Below are 19,756 nucleotides of genomic sequence, written 5' to 3'. Positions count from 1 at the left end.
ACCAGTAAGTACCTTGTAAAGACAATTGTGTGTGCTCTTTCTAATGTAAAAATGTACCTAAAGAAAAGTTTAATCACAAATATCTGTACTAATTTTTCTGCATGGCATCTTCTACCTTGTAACAAACATCTCTGCCCCATATATCTCTTATTTGCAGTATATTACTAAAATAGAACCTTGTGAATAACACTTGCTTGATTTCATTGAAAAGGCTGTAATTCTTAATACAGGATCAGTCATAATTAAAACCAGCCCAATTCAAAGTGCTGATTTTGACTTATAAAGTCTTAAATGGCTCAGGACCGCAGTACCTGAAGGACCGCCTCTCCCCATATAAACGTCCCAGATTCTAAGTTCATTGGGGGCCCTTTTTTGTGTGCTTCATCCATGTGAGATCTGAAGGGTGGCAACATGAGAACGGGCCTTCTCTGTAGCGGCTCTCCATTTGTAGAATGCTGTCCTCAGGGAGATTTGATTAGCACCTTCACTATATGTTTTTAGGCAACAGGCAAAAACGTTCCTTTGGCTGATTATTATTCCACAGCCTTTTAAATGTGTATGTAGGAAGGGGGATTCTTGTTTTGCTGTTTCGTTTTACTTATTTTTATCCTGTGAACTGCCCTGAGATCTTATGATAAAGAACAGTATATAAATCTAATAAATAAAATAAATAATTAGATTGTACCTTGACTATTTTAGCACAGATTACCAAGTCTCTTTATGGATATGGTACAGTGATACATTTTGTTTTTAAAATACTAACTCCATGCAACTAATTCTTCCAGTTGCTGAAGGGCATAAGGACATAAGAAGAGTCTGCTGGATCAGGCCAAAGGTCTAATCCTCTTTTGAAGCTATCCTAGTTTGGTGGCCATCACAGACTCTTGTGGGAGTGAATTCCATAGCTTAACGTTGTAAAGAAGTACTTTCTTTTGTCCTGTATCTTCCCTGAGTTCTAGTGTTACAAGAAAGAGAGAGAAAAACCTTTCTCTATCCATTTTCTCTAAACTAAATAGGTGCAAAGGTTATAATCTTCCCTCAGACGAGTTGCTCCATCAGCTTGATTATTTTGGTTTCCCTTTTCTGATGCAGTTTGGGATCTCATGTTAGGGTTTTCCATGGGGAAAGTAAAGCTAAATTCAAAGGTGCCCATTTTTTGCTTGCGTAAGAGGTTGCATAACTACTTGCACAAGTGGAAGCATGATAATTGCTATAGAATCTACTTAGCATAGCATTGCATGAGCTGTAATACAACTTCTTCTCCAAGCACTTGCAGCTATTTTCCTTCCACCCACAGTTATTTGGAGCCAACCCATTTAATGCAACTTACCCTAATATTCTATTGGTTGAAAATGCCACTTAACACACTAGGGTTGTGTCCTATGGTTTCATAGTACCTCATCACAAACCTTTGGAAATTCAGCCTTACCAAGAGTCGTTAACCAAAAACACATCACTGTTTTCTTTTGCCTCCATACTAGTTTTTGTTGCTGATGTCCCCAACACACCCTTTTCTTTACAGCACAGTGCAGCACCATCAACATTGTCTCCCCACTGCCCCCTCTTTTTCAAAAAAATATTTCTATGGTGGCAGCAGCACCACTGCAGCAAACTTCTCTGGCACCTTGGTTCTTAGAGAAGACCAAAAGCCATTAACGAGATCCAGCCTTTCTGCGCAAGAATGCCTGTGGTGGTACTGCAGTTTGCTAGAGTGGCTTAGAAGGACTTTTAGAACACAAAAAGTAAGCTTTAGAATTGTTAAAGTCTATCTAGCTGCTGTGGTCAACCAAACACCTAAGTACCTTCCCCAAATGCCTGGCTTTGTGAAGGAGCCCTTTTTCCATTCTCAAGAAACTCCCAGGCCAGATAGGGATGTAGAGATGGTGGTTAGCCAGCTGCCATGGATGAGAACCAAACTTGACTTCCACACAAAGTGATGCCTCCACACACCAGCAGCTGGAGCCATTGCGTTCGTAGGTAGCAGGCTGGGCTGGCGAGGGGCACATTTTTAGCGAGTGCCTGACTTGGGCAGCTGTTGGTGCCAGACCTGTTGTAATTGGGAGGTGGCTGAAATGGTGCCCTCTAGATGCTGTTGGAGTGCCACTCGCATCAGACTCGCAGCATTAGTCATGCTGGCTTGGGCAGTTGATGGGAATTGTAGCCCAAAGCTTCTGAAGAGTACCAGGTTGGCTACTTTTGTTATTCATAATAAATTTGAACTTTATCCAAATACAGCTTGGAAGACTAATTAGGTTGGCTTCTATTCTCCACCTATAAACTTAGCGGGAGAGGAACTTGGACTGTCCCTTCCTCCCACCCTCTTAAATATGCTGCTCTGGCAGGGAAGAAAGGATACTATTGTGGCTGCATGCCAGCTGCACGGTGTTCTAGGAATTCTAGTTTTGCCAGTGTTGAGAAAGTTGCACTACACAGTGCTTCTTGCATCTGCTTTGCACCCATAGCAAAATACTAGATGTCTCTACCTTCCCTTGCTGTTGCCACAATTCCTTTTGTGCGGTGGGTGGGGAGAGATGGATAGATGAGTGGGAAGGGAAGGGGTTGTTGGGCGATCCAAGTTCTTTCCACATTTGAGGAGAACAGTTTTTTAAGACAAATTCCAAGCCTGGCATGGGGAATTTGCCCATCTCTGCTTGCAACTACCTGAAATCTTTCTTGTACCTAGAGTTAAAAAATACGCTTATGGCAAAAGAGAAGTTAGGCAATAAATAGACAATGGATGAAAGAGTGGAAGAAATGTACAGGCTAGGGCTTTTAAAAAATAGCTGAACACCTAAAGAAGAAAACTGAAAACAGATTCCTTTATACTTACCTGTTTTTCTTTATCGACTTCTTGAAGCAAACAAATTATTTGTTCAGCCATGTCCTCTGGGAAAACCTTACTAATATTCTTCAAACTTAAACATTCTGCTAATGTCTGAAAGAATAGTTGTCTTGACACTTTTATGCAGATGTTTTTCTTAATATAACATCTTTAACATCCATAAAAGTCATAGCCTGCTTATTTAGTGTTTTTAGATGCCTTAGCTTTTTGAAAATTGGATCCAAACATATTTTTCCTTAAGCATGAATGACTGTATTTATTGCATGGTTATTACCCATGTAAACCAAGTATTATTTTAAAAATGTTTAAAAAATCTTTATCCTATACTAGTAAAAGGTAAAGGTACCCCTGCCCGTATGGGCCAGTCTTGACAGACTCTAGGGTTGTCTTGACAGACTCTTGGGTTGACACTTCCAGGTCACGTGGCCAGCGTGACGAAGCTGCTCTGGCAAACCGGCACCAGAGCAGCACATGGAAACGCCGTTTACCTTCCCGCTATAAAGCGGTACCTATTTATCTACTTGCACTTAAGGGTGCTTTCGAACTGCTAGGTGGGCAGGAGCTGGGACTGAATGACGGGAGCTCACCCTGCTGCGGGGATTCGAACCGCCGACCATGCGATCGGCAAGTCCTAGGCGCTGAGGTTTTACCCACAGCGCCACCCGCGTCCCTATTTATCCTATACTAGAAGTTCTCTATTTAAAAGAATTGACATGTACTGAATTGATGCAAGTTTCAGAATCTTGTTTCTCTTGTTCCTGTATTTATCTACACACATTTAGTTCCAGTGTCTTAGTTAAAAGTGAAACTCATAGTTTCTTTCCTGTTATGTCTGCTGCTGGTAATTCAGTAACCCACTCCCTGACTTTCATGATCTGATAGTGGGTACCAAGGAAACTTCAACTCTTTAGGTAAAGAAGTACACTTAATAATCTTGTTTGTGAAAGATGTGTAAGTTTGAAACCTCAGTCCTGAACTTAGCTGTTCCACAAGAATGGCTATATAGTTTCTTCAGGTCTAATATGCATTTTAGAAATGAAACTTAGGAACAAAGGAATCTCCCTTTTACTGAGTCAGAGCATTGATCTATTTAGCTCAGCACTGTCTGCTCTGACTGGCAGCAGTTCATCAGGGTTTCAGGCAGGGGACCTTTCAGGATTTTCCAGGATGGAGTTAACACAGACAATGACGTCTTTCCAGAACTCTGCCACTATAGGGCATGACTAGATTACATGTTTCACTGCCACCCCTGGTGTGCCACATTGACAACATATGTCTTTGGGTGCAAGATGCTTCAGGTAGATGTGGTGAAAAAAGAATAGTTTTGGTGGATTAGGTATAATAGAAGATCCAACAAACAAAATTTAACAGTTTGCTATTGTCTCAAGTGTATAGGGCAGTTTACCGAGGGTATGTGGTACCCCTGGGTTCAGAGGCGCTTAAAGCTGCTGGGCCAAAACCAGAAACTAAAAAGTATTAAAATTGCAAATACTGCCATTCTGCTGCAAACAGCAGGGCAGAAAGTCTTCTTCTTTAGGCTTACCTTTTTTTTTTTTTAGCATGGTGACTCCCACCACCACTTATCACTTCCACTGCACCATCATGCCCCCTGTATATACAGGGTTTACACCAGATGGTAAGTTTCCCCTGGGAATAGTGTCTCATGATTACTTCACAGGTCTGTTTACACAGCTGTATGATAAGAGCCTTCCCTGTTCGTGGGAGATTCTCATGGGAAATATGATGGGTAGTCTGTCCTTTGAAGTTCCCTTCTTTGACTTTCCTAGAGGAGACTGCCATGCATTTATATACCTTTATTTTGCTTTCCCTCTAAACTTTTGCATTAAGCCTTTTGTTGATGTAATAGGGGAGTTGATCTTTGAAGATTTTCTCTGTAATTCTGCATACCACCTCACACACCTCTTCAACCCTCCGGAGCAGATTTTCAGGTGGTTGGAAGTAGAGGGGGGAATCAGCAAAAATTGCCTGCTTCCTCTTCTTTGAGTGCAATAGAATGCTCTTCCCTGAGCAGAATTGTAGAGTTGGAAGGGATGGCAAAAGTCATCAAGTCCACCCCCCTGCAGTGCAGGAATCTTTTTGCCCAACTTGGGACTCAAACCCACAACCTTACAATTAAGAGTCTCATGCTCCCCACAGGCACCCTGAAGTCAGCTAGTTCACCCCCCTGCCACACAGAAATCTCAACTAAAGCATCCATGACAGATGGCCATTCAAACTTCTTAGAAACCAGCACCTTCCCAGGGAGTCTAGCACCTTCCTAGGGAGTCTGTTTTCATATTCAACATTAAAGTAAAATCCTGAATTTATTTTGTAGCAGGTACAGATAAAAAGGTTGACATTTTAAATAAACAGCCTATAAACAGCCTGAATTGTGAGGAGAAAGTCTGTGCTGGAATAGTCATACTGGAAGATAGTGCTGTGCTGCAAAGTCTTACCAGGTATTGAGGGAAGTTGAATATATCAGGAGAAGCAAGGCACATGCTGAAGAACTTGGTTAATGTACCACATGTATATGACGGGTATTTATTGTACTAACTTCTTCTGTTTCATTAAATTGTCTTTCAGCCACCCACACAGAATATGCCAATGGGTCCAGGAGGAATGAGTCAGAGCGGCCCTCCCCCACCTCCACGTTCTCACAATATGGGTTCAGATGGTATGGTAGGTGGGGGCCCTCCTGCACCGCACATGCAGAACCAGATGAACGGCCAGATGCCTGGTAAGTTTTTTCTCCAAGAAGACATTAACACCAGGGTTGCTCAGCAACTGAAACAACATGTGGGCTCAAGGGATAGAAGATTGTTGATGACAAAACTGCTTTGAATGCCCCCTGAGTACAAGCTCTCTAACTTTGTTAGCTACAGAGCTATGTGACCTGTATTCTGTGTTTATCAGGCTGCCCTTGGGCTTTGATGTAGCTGACACACAGCATTCCTCTGAACAGAACTGGCTAAATTTAGTCTGTCTGAAACCATACAGTTACAGCTGTGTTTAGAAGGCTTTCTGAAGAAAGGTACTGGCCTGTGGTTGAATAAATTCTCACTGAAAGATTATCTCATGCTATCACATCTAAGTTAGTGTGATATGTAAGAGGTGAAGCTGATGGAAAAGTCACCTAGACAGAAAATCTAATTTCTACTAATCTTCTGTATGGTACAATGGCGGGGGGAGGGCTGTATATCAAGCAAGTTGTGTACAATACCTCAACATGATTTTTTCCGTTCTAAACTTGAAGTCAAGTTTTTATTACAGAATAAAAGTGTGTGACATGTCAGTGCTTGCAGGATAAAAGCAAAACAGTATTCCATGTTTTTATCAGTTTTATTAGGCTGTATTTTTCTGGGGAAAGATTGGCAATAGCACACAAAATGTCATTGAAGAAGGAATGCCCACCATTAGTTATTTTTTCATCAAAGAGACCCTACTGTTTGAATACCATAACACCACAAGAAAAGCCATGCTGGATCAGACCAAAGGCCCATCTAGTTAAGCATCTTGTTCTCACAGTGGCCAACCAGATTACTGTGCGAAGCTTGCAAGCAGGATGTGCAAACAACAGCATTCCCTCCACTTGTAGCTGGTATACGGAGGCATATTGCCTCCAAGGATGGAGGAGAATGCAGCCATTGATGGTCCTATACACCATGAATTTGTCTAATGCTCTTTTAAAGCCATCCAAGTTGGTGGCTATCGCTACATCTTGTGTCAACAAATTCCATTGTTTAACCATACCACTGTTTTAACCATTTCGGGTATTAATTAAAATGTTTCAAATCTGTATAAACGTGACTTTGGGTCATCAATAGAGTGCTACATTCAGCATGTACAAAGCTTTAGTCAATGTAGGAAATGCTAACAGTGATGCAAAACGTTATTTCTTTAGTATGACTAAACATGCAGGAAATTTCAGTCTTCTAAGTATGTTGTGTTTAAGTGACAAACCTTATTGAGCAGCCTAGATGATTTCTAAATGAGCATCATAGCTCTGTGATTGTGTGTTTCAAGACATTAATATAGAAATTATTTTTCTTCAAAGGACCTAATCACATGCCTATGCAGGGGCCTGGACCGAACCAGCTCAACATGACAAACAGTTCCATGAACATGCCTTCAAACAGTCATGGGTCCATGGGAGGTTATAATCATTCAGTGCCATCCTCTCAAAGCATGCCTGGACAGAATCAGATGACAATGAGCCAAGGACAGCCTATGGCAAACTATGGTCCTAGACCAAATATAACCATGCAACCAAATCAAGGTAAATGAATAAATTTCTACTCTTTATTATTATTTTATTATTTCTATTTAATTAATTTGTATGCCACCCTTCATCTGAAGATCTCAGGGTGGTTCACAGCATAAAATTCCTCCTTTTCATCAAATAAGATAAAATGATTTCAAGGTGTTTATTTGGAACTGAGTTATGCTATTGAAAAGTAGAGTTGGTTTCTGATCTTTACTTGTTGAAAATGTCTGAAAAATAGGGTTTTTTTATCAGTTAAGAGTTCAGAAAAGCAAAGTGAGCCAGACAGAGCAGCTGTGAATTCAAGCAACTTGGATTTTCCACAGTTTGCCACACAGTGAAAACAAGGTTTCTGTGAACAACTGTTTAAATCATAGCAGGTTTTAGTCTGTAGGTAGGAAGAAGTAGAGTTGGCACACCACTGTGATTATAATAAAGAGAAAAGGTACCTAAAATTATATGTTGACAGGTTTTCCAAGTCTTTCACACAGAGGACCTGAAGCAGGGTTTTAGCAAATTGTTAAAGCAAACACAAGGTTGTGTTGCAGGAAATCTTAGATTATAGTCTTCAAGATCCTGTACTATGCTAGGTCAGCTGAAGCCAATGAAACTTTTCTAGCATCTTCAACACTTTACAGTATAAGGTTTGTCCATCCTTCTTTTTGAGCAGGTTCTGCCTATCCCTATCTGTTTTTGTCTATTAACTACTATATTTTGTATATTAGTCTTAAACTACTTTTTGTTTATCTTGTAGAAAATGATTTGCAAGGCATTTTGTGTTTCTGGTGCCCCAAAATTGTTATTTGTCAAAGCTGATAATTAGAAAAGTTAATGTTTCTTTTTGTTTGTCTTGAATGTAGGTTATAGTTAGAATGAACGCATAAAATTTTGCTATGGCTTTTCTCACTGTAGGCCCAATGATGCACCAGCAGCCGCCTTCACAACAGTATAACATGCCCCAGGGAGGTGGGCAACATTATCAGGGACAGCAGCCACCAATGGCAATGATGGGTCAAGTTAACCAAGGAAACCATATGATAGGACAGAGGCAGATTCCTCCATACAGACCACCACAGCAAGGTAAGATTCAAAGTTGCCAATTTTACCACTTGATTAATTAACACATAAGAAAAACTTTCAGCTGATTTTCTTACCTATATCCTGTTCTATCTATATTCTTGACATACATTCTGTATTTATCTAAACATTTCAGAGAAGGCCACAAAAGTTTATAGTACACAATTTTACGTGTGCACCCGCCTGCTCTGTTTATCATTTCAGGGCTAAAAGAGTTAGCTTTTGCAAAGCTTTTCTGCCTCAGAACATGAAGGCAAATCCCCAAACAAGTGGCTATTTCCAATCCTGTACTATTATGTTTTCCCCAAAATAGTACTTGAAGCCAAAAGGTCACTATTTTGGAATTAAATGTTGAAACCTATATTTTTCTGTTCTATTTTTTTTTAATCAAAAGTTATATAAAAAGATAAAACTTCGCTTAAATCTATGTTCAGTATATGGAATACTGTACAATCTGTACTAATGTAGAGTGGAATTGACAAGTTGCACACTAGACAAGATGAGATGGTTTTCAACAACTATCTACTTTTTCTTTTCTTTTTTTAAGAGCAACAAGTATGTATATATACATATATAGATATTGTCTTTCTGTTTTTAGAAATTTATATTCGCATCATCTTGGGTATATAATTCAGTCAAGTTACCGTATATATATAATACATACCTGTTTAGTCACAAAGCATTAAGTATGCTTTCTGAAACACAGTGACACGGGTGGGGGAAGTCTTAGATGAGGACTGTTTCTCATAGTAAACTGAGAAATTAGTGAGCGTGCTAACAGAGAAAATAAGTTATTTACATATTGACTGGTTGTGGTTTTTCAGGCCCACCACAGCAGTACTCAGGCCAGGAAGACTATTATGGGGACCAATACAGTCATGGTGGACAAGGTCCTCCAGAAGGCATGAACCAGCAATATTACCCTGATGGTAATTTCTCATAATATTAATTTTCCCATTTTACATACCTGCCCATTACCAGTTATATATAAAGCTATTTGATGAACAACTTTTAGCAACTGATCACTAGAACACTTCTTATATTTACTAAAGCTTTTAAGTTCAGTAATCTGAAACCCTACGGATAACTTTATTTTACAGCTCACTCAAAGTATAAACTTTGTAACTTCAGTTCTAGTACCCTGATACAGATTTTATCAAAATTCCCTCTTTTGGCTCAAGATATATTAAATTCTTCACTGTTTGTAGGACACTTGGTGCAGTCATGTACTATGCCTGCTTTTCAATATCATTTTGCTTATAAAAAGAAATTTTAAAGCTCAATACTTAAGAGCTGTTAACAAAACAACCAATATGCTTTCAAAGTATTCTCTCTCTGTGTGTTTTAAAGAACAAGCTGCAGTTGCAATTACTTTGGCTCAGTTCGTGGCTGCATTCTATGCTTCTGTTGCAGAATTCTAGATAACTCCATTTTTCCTTTTAACATCTGATATTGGAAATCACATAATTTTGGGAAGTACAAATTCTGGCTCTTAGCATTGTAAAATTTTCTCTTAAATTAGAAATTCTTATCGTATATTATAGGGAAATGCAAGGATGTTCCTCAGGAAATGAATTTTTTAAATTCAATTTTAATGTATGGTAGTAAAGGCAAATTAAAAATATATTGATGGATTCATTGCTACTGTAAGAGCTAACATGACACTTTGTACATTAATTTGTGGCACACAATATAATATCTTTTTCAGAGCAACTATTTGTTGCAAATTAATTGTGTGGTGTGTTTTTTTAACGTGTGCAGATAGAATTTGCTGGTATTTTACCACATTTTTATCATTCATCACCATCATATTCATGGTTTACTTAATCCACATGTCAGGAAATCAGATTTCCACACCCCTAATTATGGTTCAAGTTAGAGCCAGTTTTGTAACATGTAAAAGTATGGTAAGGCAGAGTCACACAAAAGCACTCTTTCAAATTCTATCAATCACTGCTACAACTTCCCCCTTGGAAATCATACTGTGTCTTATCTGGCTGCTAGATGTTATGCACAAGGCCAAACCAAAAGTGTAAGCTGCCAAGATAACGCAAACTATAGAGTGGCTTATAAATGGTATAAAATACATAAAATTATGTTTTCAGCTGTGGCATAGGTAACTTTTGTGAAAATTTTCGAAAGGCCATTTGCAGCTAGATGAATTAGAGCCACTATGTTCTGCTCTGTTCTTTTCTGTTTGGCAAATGCAAGAGTTGTCTTGTATAACATGATCTGCAAATCATGTCTTTAATTATGAAAAGGCATTTTTAACTGACAAAAAGTAGCAGGATATGGAATATGCAGTTGATTAAAATTTGGGATGCCTATAATCAGGAATGATTTTATATACAGATAGTAGCCACAAAAGTTGAAAGCATTTTGAAAAATGTAGTACTACTTTTTAACTAAAAGAAGCATATTATTACTGACCATGGTCAATATTACTTAATGAAGTAGATTTCTAATTACAAGCAGGAGAAATATGTGAGAACTTAAAGCAAGCATCAGGTAGGATGTTTCTTTTACCAACTGGATCCTAATGGCAGGTGTCCATAGCATTTACGCATTGCGCTTATACGATAAAGGAGAATTTGGAAGGAAAGCTGTCCTTTCGCTTGTGTCCCCCCCCCCCAAAAAAAAAAGGATTGCTGTGGATAATAGTTACATTGGGGCAGGGGAAGATAAGTATTATTTTTTAGATATGCCATACAAAAAAAAGCAATGAAGTTTTTTGGAAGTTCATTGTAGTGTATGCTGCTTTTAGCAGCATATGCTTTTGAATTGGAAATCAGTAGAACAGGTGTATGATAATTGGTTTCTTTGTTCATTCTAATTAAATTCAGGTTATTTACATGTGAAAGGACTAAATGCTTTTTTTAAAAAAAAGACAAAAGTACTCCCCACCCCCCCACAACAAAGATGATCAGAAGCTTAAGACTATCCCTCACTATGATGTTGCTAGAACTACTTCATTAGCTGACTTTTTCATATCACGTGTTAATTCCGTATAAAAGGAAATCCTATTGGTAAATCCTTCTAAATCAATTTGAAGGTTCTTTTTAATGTATTTCCAGCTGACACTGATTTTTCAGTAAGATGAAAACTTCTTAGGATTTTCACTCAGAGGCCATTAACGTTTCTTCCTGTCTCTTGTCGAATTGATGTAGGTCATAGTGATTACGGTTATCAGCAACCGTCGTATCCTGAACAAGGCTACGATAGGCCTTATGAGGATTCCTCCCAACATTACTACGAAGGAGGTATCTATATACCTTCACACACACATGCACACATACATTCCTTTTCCTCTTCCCTTCCACAAAGGAACGAAATCTTGCACAACATAACCTATTTCCTGCCCATGCAAAGCTCTTGTAGGCTACTAGTCGCTGGCTGTTGAGAACTGCAGGGAACTTGAAGCATTCAAAATAGTTTCTTGCAACATCTAAACCTTAATTTGTCATTTCTAACAGCAGTAAAATGACTAAAACACCGCTAGCATCTATTCAAATCGTACCTTTTTATTTAAACATAAATCCATTGGTCCAGTTGTATATTTTGTGTGTATGTGTACATACAAATATAGTGCCATTAGGAAACAGCTTGCTGATTTGTGTAGCTAGTTTGTGCTCTGTAGCTGTCTTTAATTTTGTCCTTTTTTAATTTATTTAGCATAGTCATGGCATTATCAAGTCATGACATCACGTTCCAGTAAACTTAATGCTCATTTGGCAGAGATGCTGAAAAATGCTGCAGTTTAGCCTTGCAAAATCTGGCTTTAACTGCAGTTTGTTTGGCCTAATTCCTTCTGTTTTGGTTTGTTTGTTTTCTTGGTTTTGTTCAGTTTTTGAGATCAAGACTGGATTTTCATTTTGTTTTTGTGGTGTTCACTGTGCATATTAAAACAAGTGGGGAAAGAACTAGAAAAAGTGCCTTTAACTGTCCTTGCTTAACCTCATGTTTCAGGAAACGCGCAATATGCTCAGCAGCAAGAAGCCTACCAAGCACCGCCTCAGCAGCAAGGCTATCAACAGCAGCAGTATCCAGGTCAGCAAGGTTACCCTGGGCAGCAGCAAGGTTATGGTGAGTAAATATATAGTCAGGGGTATACAGCCTATGGCCCTATATAGTTGAGCTTCAACTCCCATGAGCCTTGGCCATCATGGCCAATGGTCAGAGAGGATGGGGGGTGAAATCCAGCCATTTTTGGAAGGCTACAGTTTCCCCATTACAGGGCTTTCTGCTTTTAGTTTACTCCTTTATCCTTTTGTAGCTGTCTGTGGAACCAAAATGTCAATTTACCAGCAGCAATAGAGCATTTATGCACCAACAGTCACAGAAGGTTCAAATCCACAGGCAGTTTATAAAGCAGGATTATACACACACTCCCCATGTGGCTATGGGGAGAGGATGGGGAGTTTTCACTTCTGTTATTCAACTAACCAGTAAACCATATGCCTTGAAAAATTTGTTTTCAAATAACACTTCTCCACTCTGTTAAAAGTAACATTTGAAAGCAGCAGTTTCAAAATCATTTTTGACATCCTTTGGCTCAGTTCCCTTCCTACACAGTAATTGGGAAGGACGTAGGTAGAATATGCCTAATACACACATTTGAATTGCCATTATTTGAAAGTTAGTCTTGTTTATTTCTGTATAACTTCCAAGTGAAATAAACTCAAGATCACAGCCTTCACGTTAATTTAAAACAATATTTTTGGTCTCCTATAAATTCTGATATTGAAATAGACTGTGATAGAGTGCATTTGTGTGTTTTATCTTTTGCTTTTATTCAAATTGAGCAACTCTCAAAATCAGTGTTGCTGGTGTGCTAGTTTTTCTAATTTCAGCATCTCTTCATATTTTCTACAGCTTTAATCTGTTTCGTACATAAATAGAAAGATCAGTGCCTAACCTTGCTCTGAACCATTTTGCAATATGAAGCAAACATAATATAGATATTTTCATCCTCATTGAATAACTGCCTAAGATGCAGACTGCAATCTGTGCACGCAAAATGAAGGTCACTGAAGTGAAGCTTCTGTGAACAAATTTCTGCCTGGTTAAGGAATTCATTGGGTTGTATCCAATGCAATATTCGTACAAGGATGCTTATATAAAGGGAATTCTGAAACATCCCCTTCCCACTGCAGCCCCTTTCACCCTTGAAAAACTTTTCCCAAGACAAAGGCATCAGATGCCATTGGGGGCGCTGGCAGAGAATTGGGTAGAGGTAACTTGCACTCTCCCAAGAGTGGCTGGTTTGGTGTGGAGCTGCCCTCCTAACACAGCTGTCACTGCTGTCTTACCTGAACAATGCTAGGGCAGGGTGGGACCATTGGACTGACACTGCCAGTGTGCCTGCACAGCCCTGCCCCTGCAGCATCTAGGTAAGTGGCAGCAGTACCCACCCAGCTGTTGTCTCCTGCTCTTTCCGATATCCAGCCTCCCACTGCAGCCCTCTTGCTCCATTTGCCAGGCCTCAGGAAATGCTTTTCAGGGGGCTGCAGTAGAAAGGAGAGAGTGGGGAAGCATCCTTTTGTTCTTACAGCATTGAATGGTCCCAACTGGTAACAGTCAGTGTTGCCTATTAAACAAACATGAGACTGCCTCAATTATACCAGATCTAAAAGTAAGGGTGTTGTTGTTAGTAAATTTTTATACCATCCTACATCCAAAGATCACAGGGTGGTTTACAGTATAAAGTTGTAAGCCAAGGATGATGGGAGTTGTAGTTCAGAAACATCTGGAAAAACAGATTCCCACCATCCCTGAATACCAGCTGGAGCAGATGCTGCTGCGGAAGACCAGTACCTTCTTAAACTCAACTTTAGATAGCCTTTATAGTGTGACTGCTATATAATAAACATTGGTCAGCATCCAGACTACTGCAGTACTAGTACTTTGTGCCCAAGAAGGCTTTTAGCAGGTGTTCCTTGAACACCAGTCTTTCCTTCCACATTGTTGGCACCATGTCTAGTTTTGAAACAGATGGGACTTCCAAGCGTAGTTTGTGATACGGCATGAGAGTTTGCTGTTCAGAGGAAAGTTGTCAGACATCACGCTGAGCATCCATTTAGGTGTCTTAAGGTACACCATTGAAGTGATATCCTCTATAAGGCAAGTAGGACAAAGTGAGCAAATCTGTCATCTCTGGAAAGCCTTCCCTCTACAGCCCTTGTTGTTGCATTGACAAGCAGTGTTTAGTAGTGTACTTACGTTCATTGTGAGACTTGAATTTTAACTTAATTTCTAGCTGCTGGATTCCATCCTAAACAGCATTCTCTTTTAAACAAGCCAATAACATAGTATTATTTGAAATGTTAATATTACTGTATTTGAGAGAGACTAGATAAATCAGTGATCTGACCCAGTATGGAGGCCAAGTACTGTGGATGTAAACCACACGTTTGCAGCTTTTGTTGAACAGACGTCTTTAAGCAGTATGTATTTTTTTCCTCAGTAGAGCAAAGAGAATATTGGAAGGTATCGTGTCTTTCACCAGTGCAAAATGACAAATGTGTCAGCTTGTAGATACATACTCACTATATGATATGTAACAAATATGCTTCCTAGTGTTGGATCAAGTTAAGTTAATAACTGCGTAAATAGACTTGGCTATATACTAGAGTTCCCCTACTGATTTTTAGATATTCATAGCTCTTTTAGTTTAATTGGATCCTGCAGAGTCTTTATAGGAGGCATCAAAGAATTTGGACACTAGATCCCAACAGCTTTGTTCTAATGTTTTTCCCCAATTGTAGAACAAAGAGATTCCGCCACCAAAAGCTATTGAAAAGGCGGATAGATTGGAAAGTGACAAGTAAAGCTTTGAAAAGAGTTTCTTCACTTGTCTTTGGTGGGCATCTATCTGCTAGGCTCATACCCACACTCTTACTGGTTGCCAGAAATAAAAAACAACAGGGTGTATTTATTAGGGGGGGGAGGGTTGTATTCTTTTTACTTTTTTCCAGAGTTTAAACAGAGGGACATGGTAATTATAATTTGGCCTTGTTAAGTCACTGCTATGAGCTCAGCTTAACAAAATTGTCATGTTTGTAAAAGAAGAAAGCTAACCATATAAAATGACTTGCATCTTTCAAATCTGGATAGGATAGCAGAAATCATTCTTGCAAACCTGGAGTTATAATATTATGCAAGGAAGAGTCATGAACTTTATATGATTCATGAGGAAAGGTTGCATCATTTAGGCCTTCCTTGTTTAGAGAAAAGGTGAATAAGAAGGGACATGATAGAGGTGTAAAATTATGTGCGGTGTGGATAAAGTGGATAGAGAAAAGTTTGTCTTCCTTTCACATATTAGTAGAATTCAAGAGTATCCAATGAAGCTGATTGTTGGAAGATTCAGGACAGACAAAAGTATTTCACATTGTTTTTAAGCTACAGAATTATCTCACTTAAAAGGTAGTGATGACCACTAACTTGAATAACTTGTAAAGACGATTATACAAGTTTATGGAGATAAAGGCTAGCAATGGCTACTAGCCACAATGACTGGTTTTTTACCTCCACTGATGGAGGCAGTAAGCGTCTGAATGCCCATTTTGGGGAATCCCATGCAGGGAAAGTGCTGTTGCACCCAGTCCTGCCTACTGGTTTCCCCATGGCATCTAGTTGGAAATGTGAGAATGGGATGCTGGATTAGAGGGCCCAGTGGTGTGATCAACAGCCTGTTCTGACTTTTTGAAAGAAATGGTTTGATGATTATGATTTGTTTCTGACTTTGTAGTTTTAATGTTTGAGTTGATCCTTGTTCAGTTTTGCTCTATAAAATATTTCAGGTCCTTCTCAAAATGCTCCAGGACCTCAGTATTCCGGTTATCCCCAAGGGCAAGGGCAGCAGTACGGAGGATATCGGCCTACGCAGCCTGGGCCCCCACAACCACCCCAACAGAGGCCTTATGGATATGACCAGGTGCAGTTTTTGTATTCCCATTTTAATATTTTAGCTTTCAATTTGTCATTTCAGGTACAAATTATTACACATTTCAGTTTTCAGTCTTTGCAGGCTTATAGTTTATCCTCTTTAGCCCTCTTTGAAGGAACAAATTGGCTACAGCTAATCTGACAACCAATCTGACAGCTAATCTGGACGCAGGTGGCGCTGTGGGTAAAAGCCTCAGCGCCTAGGGCTTGCCGATCGAAAGGTCGGCGGTTCGAATCCCTGCGGCGGGGTGCGCTCCCGTCGTTCGGTCCCAGCGCCTGCCAACCTAGCAGTTCGAAAGCACCCCCGGGTGCAAGTAGATAAATAGGGACCGCTTACAAGCGGGAAGGTAAACGGCGTTTCCGTGTGCGGCTCTGGTTCGCCAGAGCAGCGATGTCACGCTGGCCACGTGATCCGGAAGTGTCTTCGGACAGCGCTGGCCCCCGGCCTCTTTGAGTGAGATGGGCACACAACCCTAGAGTCTGGCAAGACTGGCCCGTACGGGCAGGGGTACCTTTACCTTTACCTTAATCTGACAAAACTGATGTTTAGTGAATTTACTGAAAGTCAAATTCTAAAACAAAATTCAAAGTTAGTGTGCATTATTGGTCTCTAACAAATGCTCAGCTGTGCAGTGTGCCATGTAACCCTCTGTCCTGCAGTGTATGCAGGTTGGTTTAATGCAACACCATAAAAACGTCCCTTCTAGCTTTATCTGTCTTCTGACTTTTATAATATTTCCAGGCCACAGAGAATCAAGAGGTGGAACTCTGCTGTTTTATTTATTTAAAAATCATTTCTAGTCAGCTTTTGCAAAACACTCAAAGTGGCCTGAGTAAAATTAAGAATACAATTTCACTAAAACAATAAATTTAATTTAGCTACTGGGCTTTGGTGCTGTTCTTAGATACAGGTTGTATCCAACTTGCATTTTACTCAGTGTTTACACATTGAAATTAATCAATTAAGTTAGTCATGTTCATTAATTTCAACTTACTCAGAATAAACCCATTGAAATTAATGGACACTAAGAGTTATGCCCCTCCTGCCAACCTAGCAGTTCGAAAGCACGTCAAAGTGCAAGTAGGTAAATAGGTACCGCTCCGGCGGAAAGGTAAATGGCGTTTCCATGCGCTGCTCTGGTTCACCAGAAGCAGCTTAGTCATGCTGGCCACATGACCCAGAAGCTGTACGCAGGCTCCCTTGGCCAATAAAGCGAGATGAGCACCGCAACCCCAGAGTCGGCCAAGACTGGACCTAATGGTCAGGGGTCCCTTTACCTTTACCTAAGTTATGCCCATTAATTTCACTAGGTCTGCTCTGAGTGAAACTTAGTTGAATACATCCCACAGGGGCTACTAATAGAAATACTTTATTGTCACTGTACCACTTGTTTACAGCGAGATTATTTATATTTTAATATATTTATATACTGTATTTTTGTTTTAATTGTAATCCACTTTAGGAACACGGTAGTTTTGAAGGTGCAGGGTTTAAATATGGTGAACAGATTCAATCTGCTGGTTTTGTTGGAATGCCAGAACAATAAGTTAAAGTCTGAAGGTCTTTATTGCCAGTTCTAGTTTCTAAGAAAATCGATAGCGTCAAGTTTACAATTGAAATTTTGAAACAAATCCCATTTGCCATTACTTTAGCTTTAGAAGAAGTGAAAATTCAGGGGTATGTGCAAGACTTATGACTTTGGGACATATTCCAGGTGTGTTATTTTGTTCTAGGAAAATAAGGAAACCAACAGTATATTTACATTCATTCTCTCCCTCTCTCTTCTTAGGGGCAGTATGGAAACTACCAACAATGAAAGAAAAACCAAAATCAGGAAATAACCAGTAAATTTTAGCAGCTGTATTGCTCTTCAGTATTGTGGACATCTCCTTTTGAAGAGAATATTCTAGTCTATCTAGTTTGGGAAACAAGAGAAACAGAAGAAAAAACAACCCTGCATTGTTGATAAATGGCTGCTTTTCAGTATATTGCCTGTCTGGACTAGTTTATAAACAAAAGTGATAGTCTTTCTAAAATAATTTTGCATCTGTACTCTAGATGGCAATATTGGACAGAGAATACTCAATTTTGCAAGGCGCTTAGAACTGTACATCAAACAAACTGTTACAAGCTGAAATGTGTGAACAGCATTGTATGTTTATGAAGGTTAAGGGAATTTGATATTTTTCCACAGATTCTTTTGTAAGGGGAAGGGGAAAATTTTTACAGCAGCAATATTTTATATATTATGTTTTTCATATGGAATATGCAAGGCAGTACACTACGCACTGGGCAAGGTCAGAAACCCATATAGATTGGCACATGATGCATTCTTTATTGTGTTAGTCTCATTGTTGTATGAGAGAGAGGTGCTCAACATACATTCTTGACAGACTGGTATGCAGAATTAATACCCCATCTATTTAATGACAGGATGATCATGGACAATAACACAGTCTAGTATAAAGAATTAATTTTTAAATATTTTGTGCAAAGCTCTTTTGTAAAAATGGTTTCTAGCAGTGGCAATTTTCTGTAATATTATTATTTTGGTAACAGGAAAATGTTCAGATTGGATTTGTAAGTGTCTTGTAATGGTTTCACATAAATCAAGCTGTGATCTTTTTCTGATTGCAGTAACAAGGAATTTTAAAAAGTGTTCATTTAACCTGGCTTGAATATACAAAGTATTTAAAAACAAATTATAGATAGGTCGACATGTATTTTATTTCATAAGTGTATTTAACTTTTAGTAGGATCATTTCTATGTAACAAAAATAGTATAGGCGCTTTTGTAAAACCCTTGTCTAAACTTTATCATATGAGAGTTAAGAAAGAAGGCATTTGTTGTTTTATGTCCATTTTCGTACTGGTTAATATGAGACCAAGACCAAGTTCTAGTGAGGTTTTTTAAAATGCCAAACTCCATTGTGAACTGCATTAATTTTTAGTGTTGCGTGTGAGTTAGCCATCACTTGGATTAACAGCAGAGCCATAGAGAACACAAAACTGTTTGAGATCAACCTGCAATTGTTTGCTCAGGTGCATCACCATAGAGTGTGTTGCACAGAAATACATGCATTTAGGCTGTCTTGGTAAATATTTTTAAAAATATAACTAAAATTGGCCCAGGAGTTAGATATGTTTATTATGTGTTGCTATATTTTTACATGATAAGCTGTACCTGAATGCATAAGACAAAAAGATGCATTCATAATTTTAAATTCAGAACAAATTTCTTTTTTATATTGGTTGCAAATTAAAATCAAGTTTTGAACTGAAAATGTGAGGAACATAGGTATGAACTAAATGCTTCTAGGTTCTGTGCCAATTTCCCACCACTGTGTACTTCATTGCTATTTAAAACTCTCCTCCATCAACTCTTAACAGAAGAATAAATTATTTGTGATTTTAATTTTTTCATTTGCTCCTTTAAAGTAGATCTGTTTCACTCTGATATTTCATTTGCAAGCATTGCTGCAGTTTTTTATTTTGTAGTTGTTGGTGCAGGATAACCAAATAGTATTTGTATTCTAGAACTTTATCAAAATTCTCTTCCCATAGCCAAGTTAATTAGAATTAACTGTTCAGTAATCAGTATGTTGTTGTGCGTAGGCTGTTTGTT

The 19,756-nt window shown here is 38.9% G+C and overlaps 1 protein-coding gene across 1 annotated transcript in view; it reads left to right on the top strand.

Moving 5' to 3' along the window:
- Window positions 1-19,546, top strand: part of SS18 (SS18 subunit of BAF chromatin remodeling complex) — a 23,681-nt gene extending 4,135 nt beyond the window's left edge. Inside the window, exons 3-12 of the mRNA XM_081206072.1 lie at window positions 4,402-4,478; window positions 5,178-5,301; window positions 5,416-5,582; window positions 6,900-7,121; window positions 8,019-8,186; window positions 9,008-9,112; window positions 11,351-11,443; window positions 12,150-12,266; window positions 15,986-16,119; window positions 17,921-19,546. Of these exons, the coding sequence (XP_081062198.1) occupies window positions 4,402-4,478; window positions 5,178-5,301; window positions 5,416-5,582; window positions 6,900-7,121; window positions 8,019-8,186; window positions 9,008-9,112; window positions 11,351-11,443; window positions 12,150-12,266; window positions 15,986-16,119; window positions 17,921-17,947 (1,234 nt within the window). The 3' untranslated portion in view covers window positions 17,948-19,546. The remainder of the gene's footprint in view (window positions 1-4,401; window positions 4,479-5,177; window positions 5,302-5,415; window positions 5,583-6,899; window positions 7,122-8,018; window positions 8,187-9,007; window positions 9,113-11,350; window positions 11,444-12,149; window positions 12,267-15,985; window positions 16,120-17,920) is intronic.
- The last annotated feature ends 210 nt before the right edge of the window (window positions 19,547-19,756 follow it).

This window comes from Podarcis bocagei (assembly GCF_964188305.1).
Source record: "Podarcis bocagei genome assembly, chromosome: 8".
Classification (NCBI taxonomy): Eukaryota; Metazoa; Chordata; class Lepidosauria; order Squamata; family Lacertidae; genus Podarcis; species Podarcis bocagei.
The sequence above is the reverse complement of the archived record's forward strand: the minus strand, read 5'-3'. Positions and strand labels throughout refer to the sequence as shown.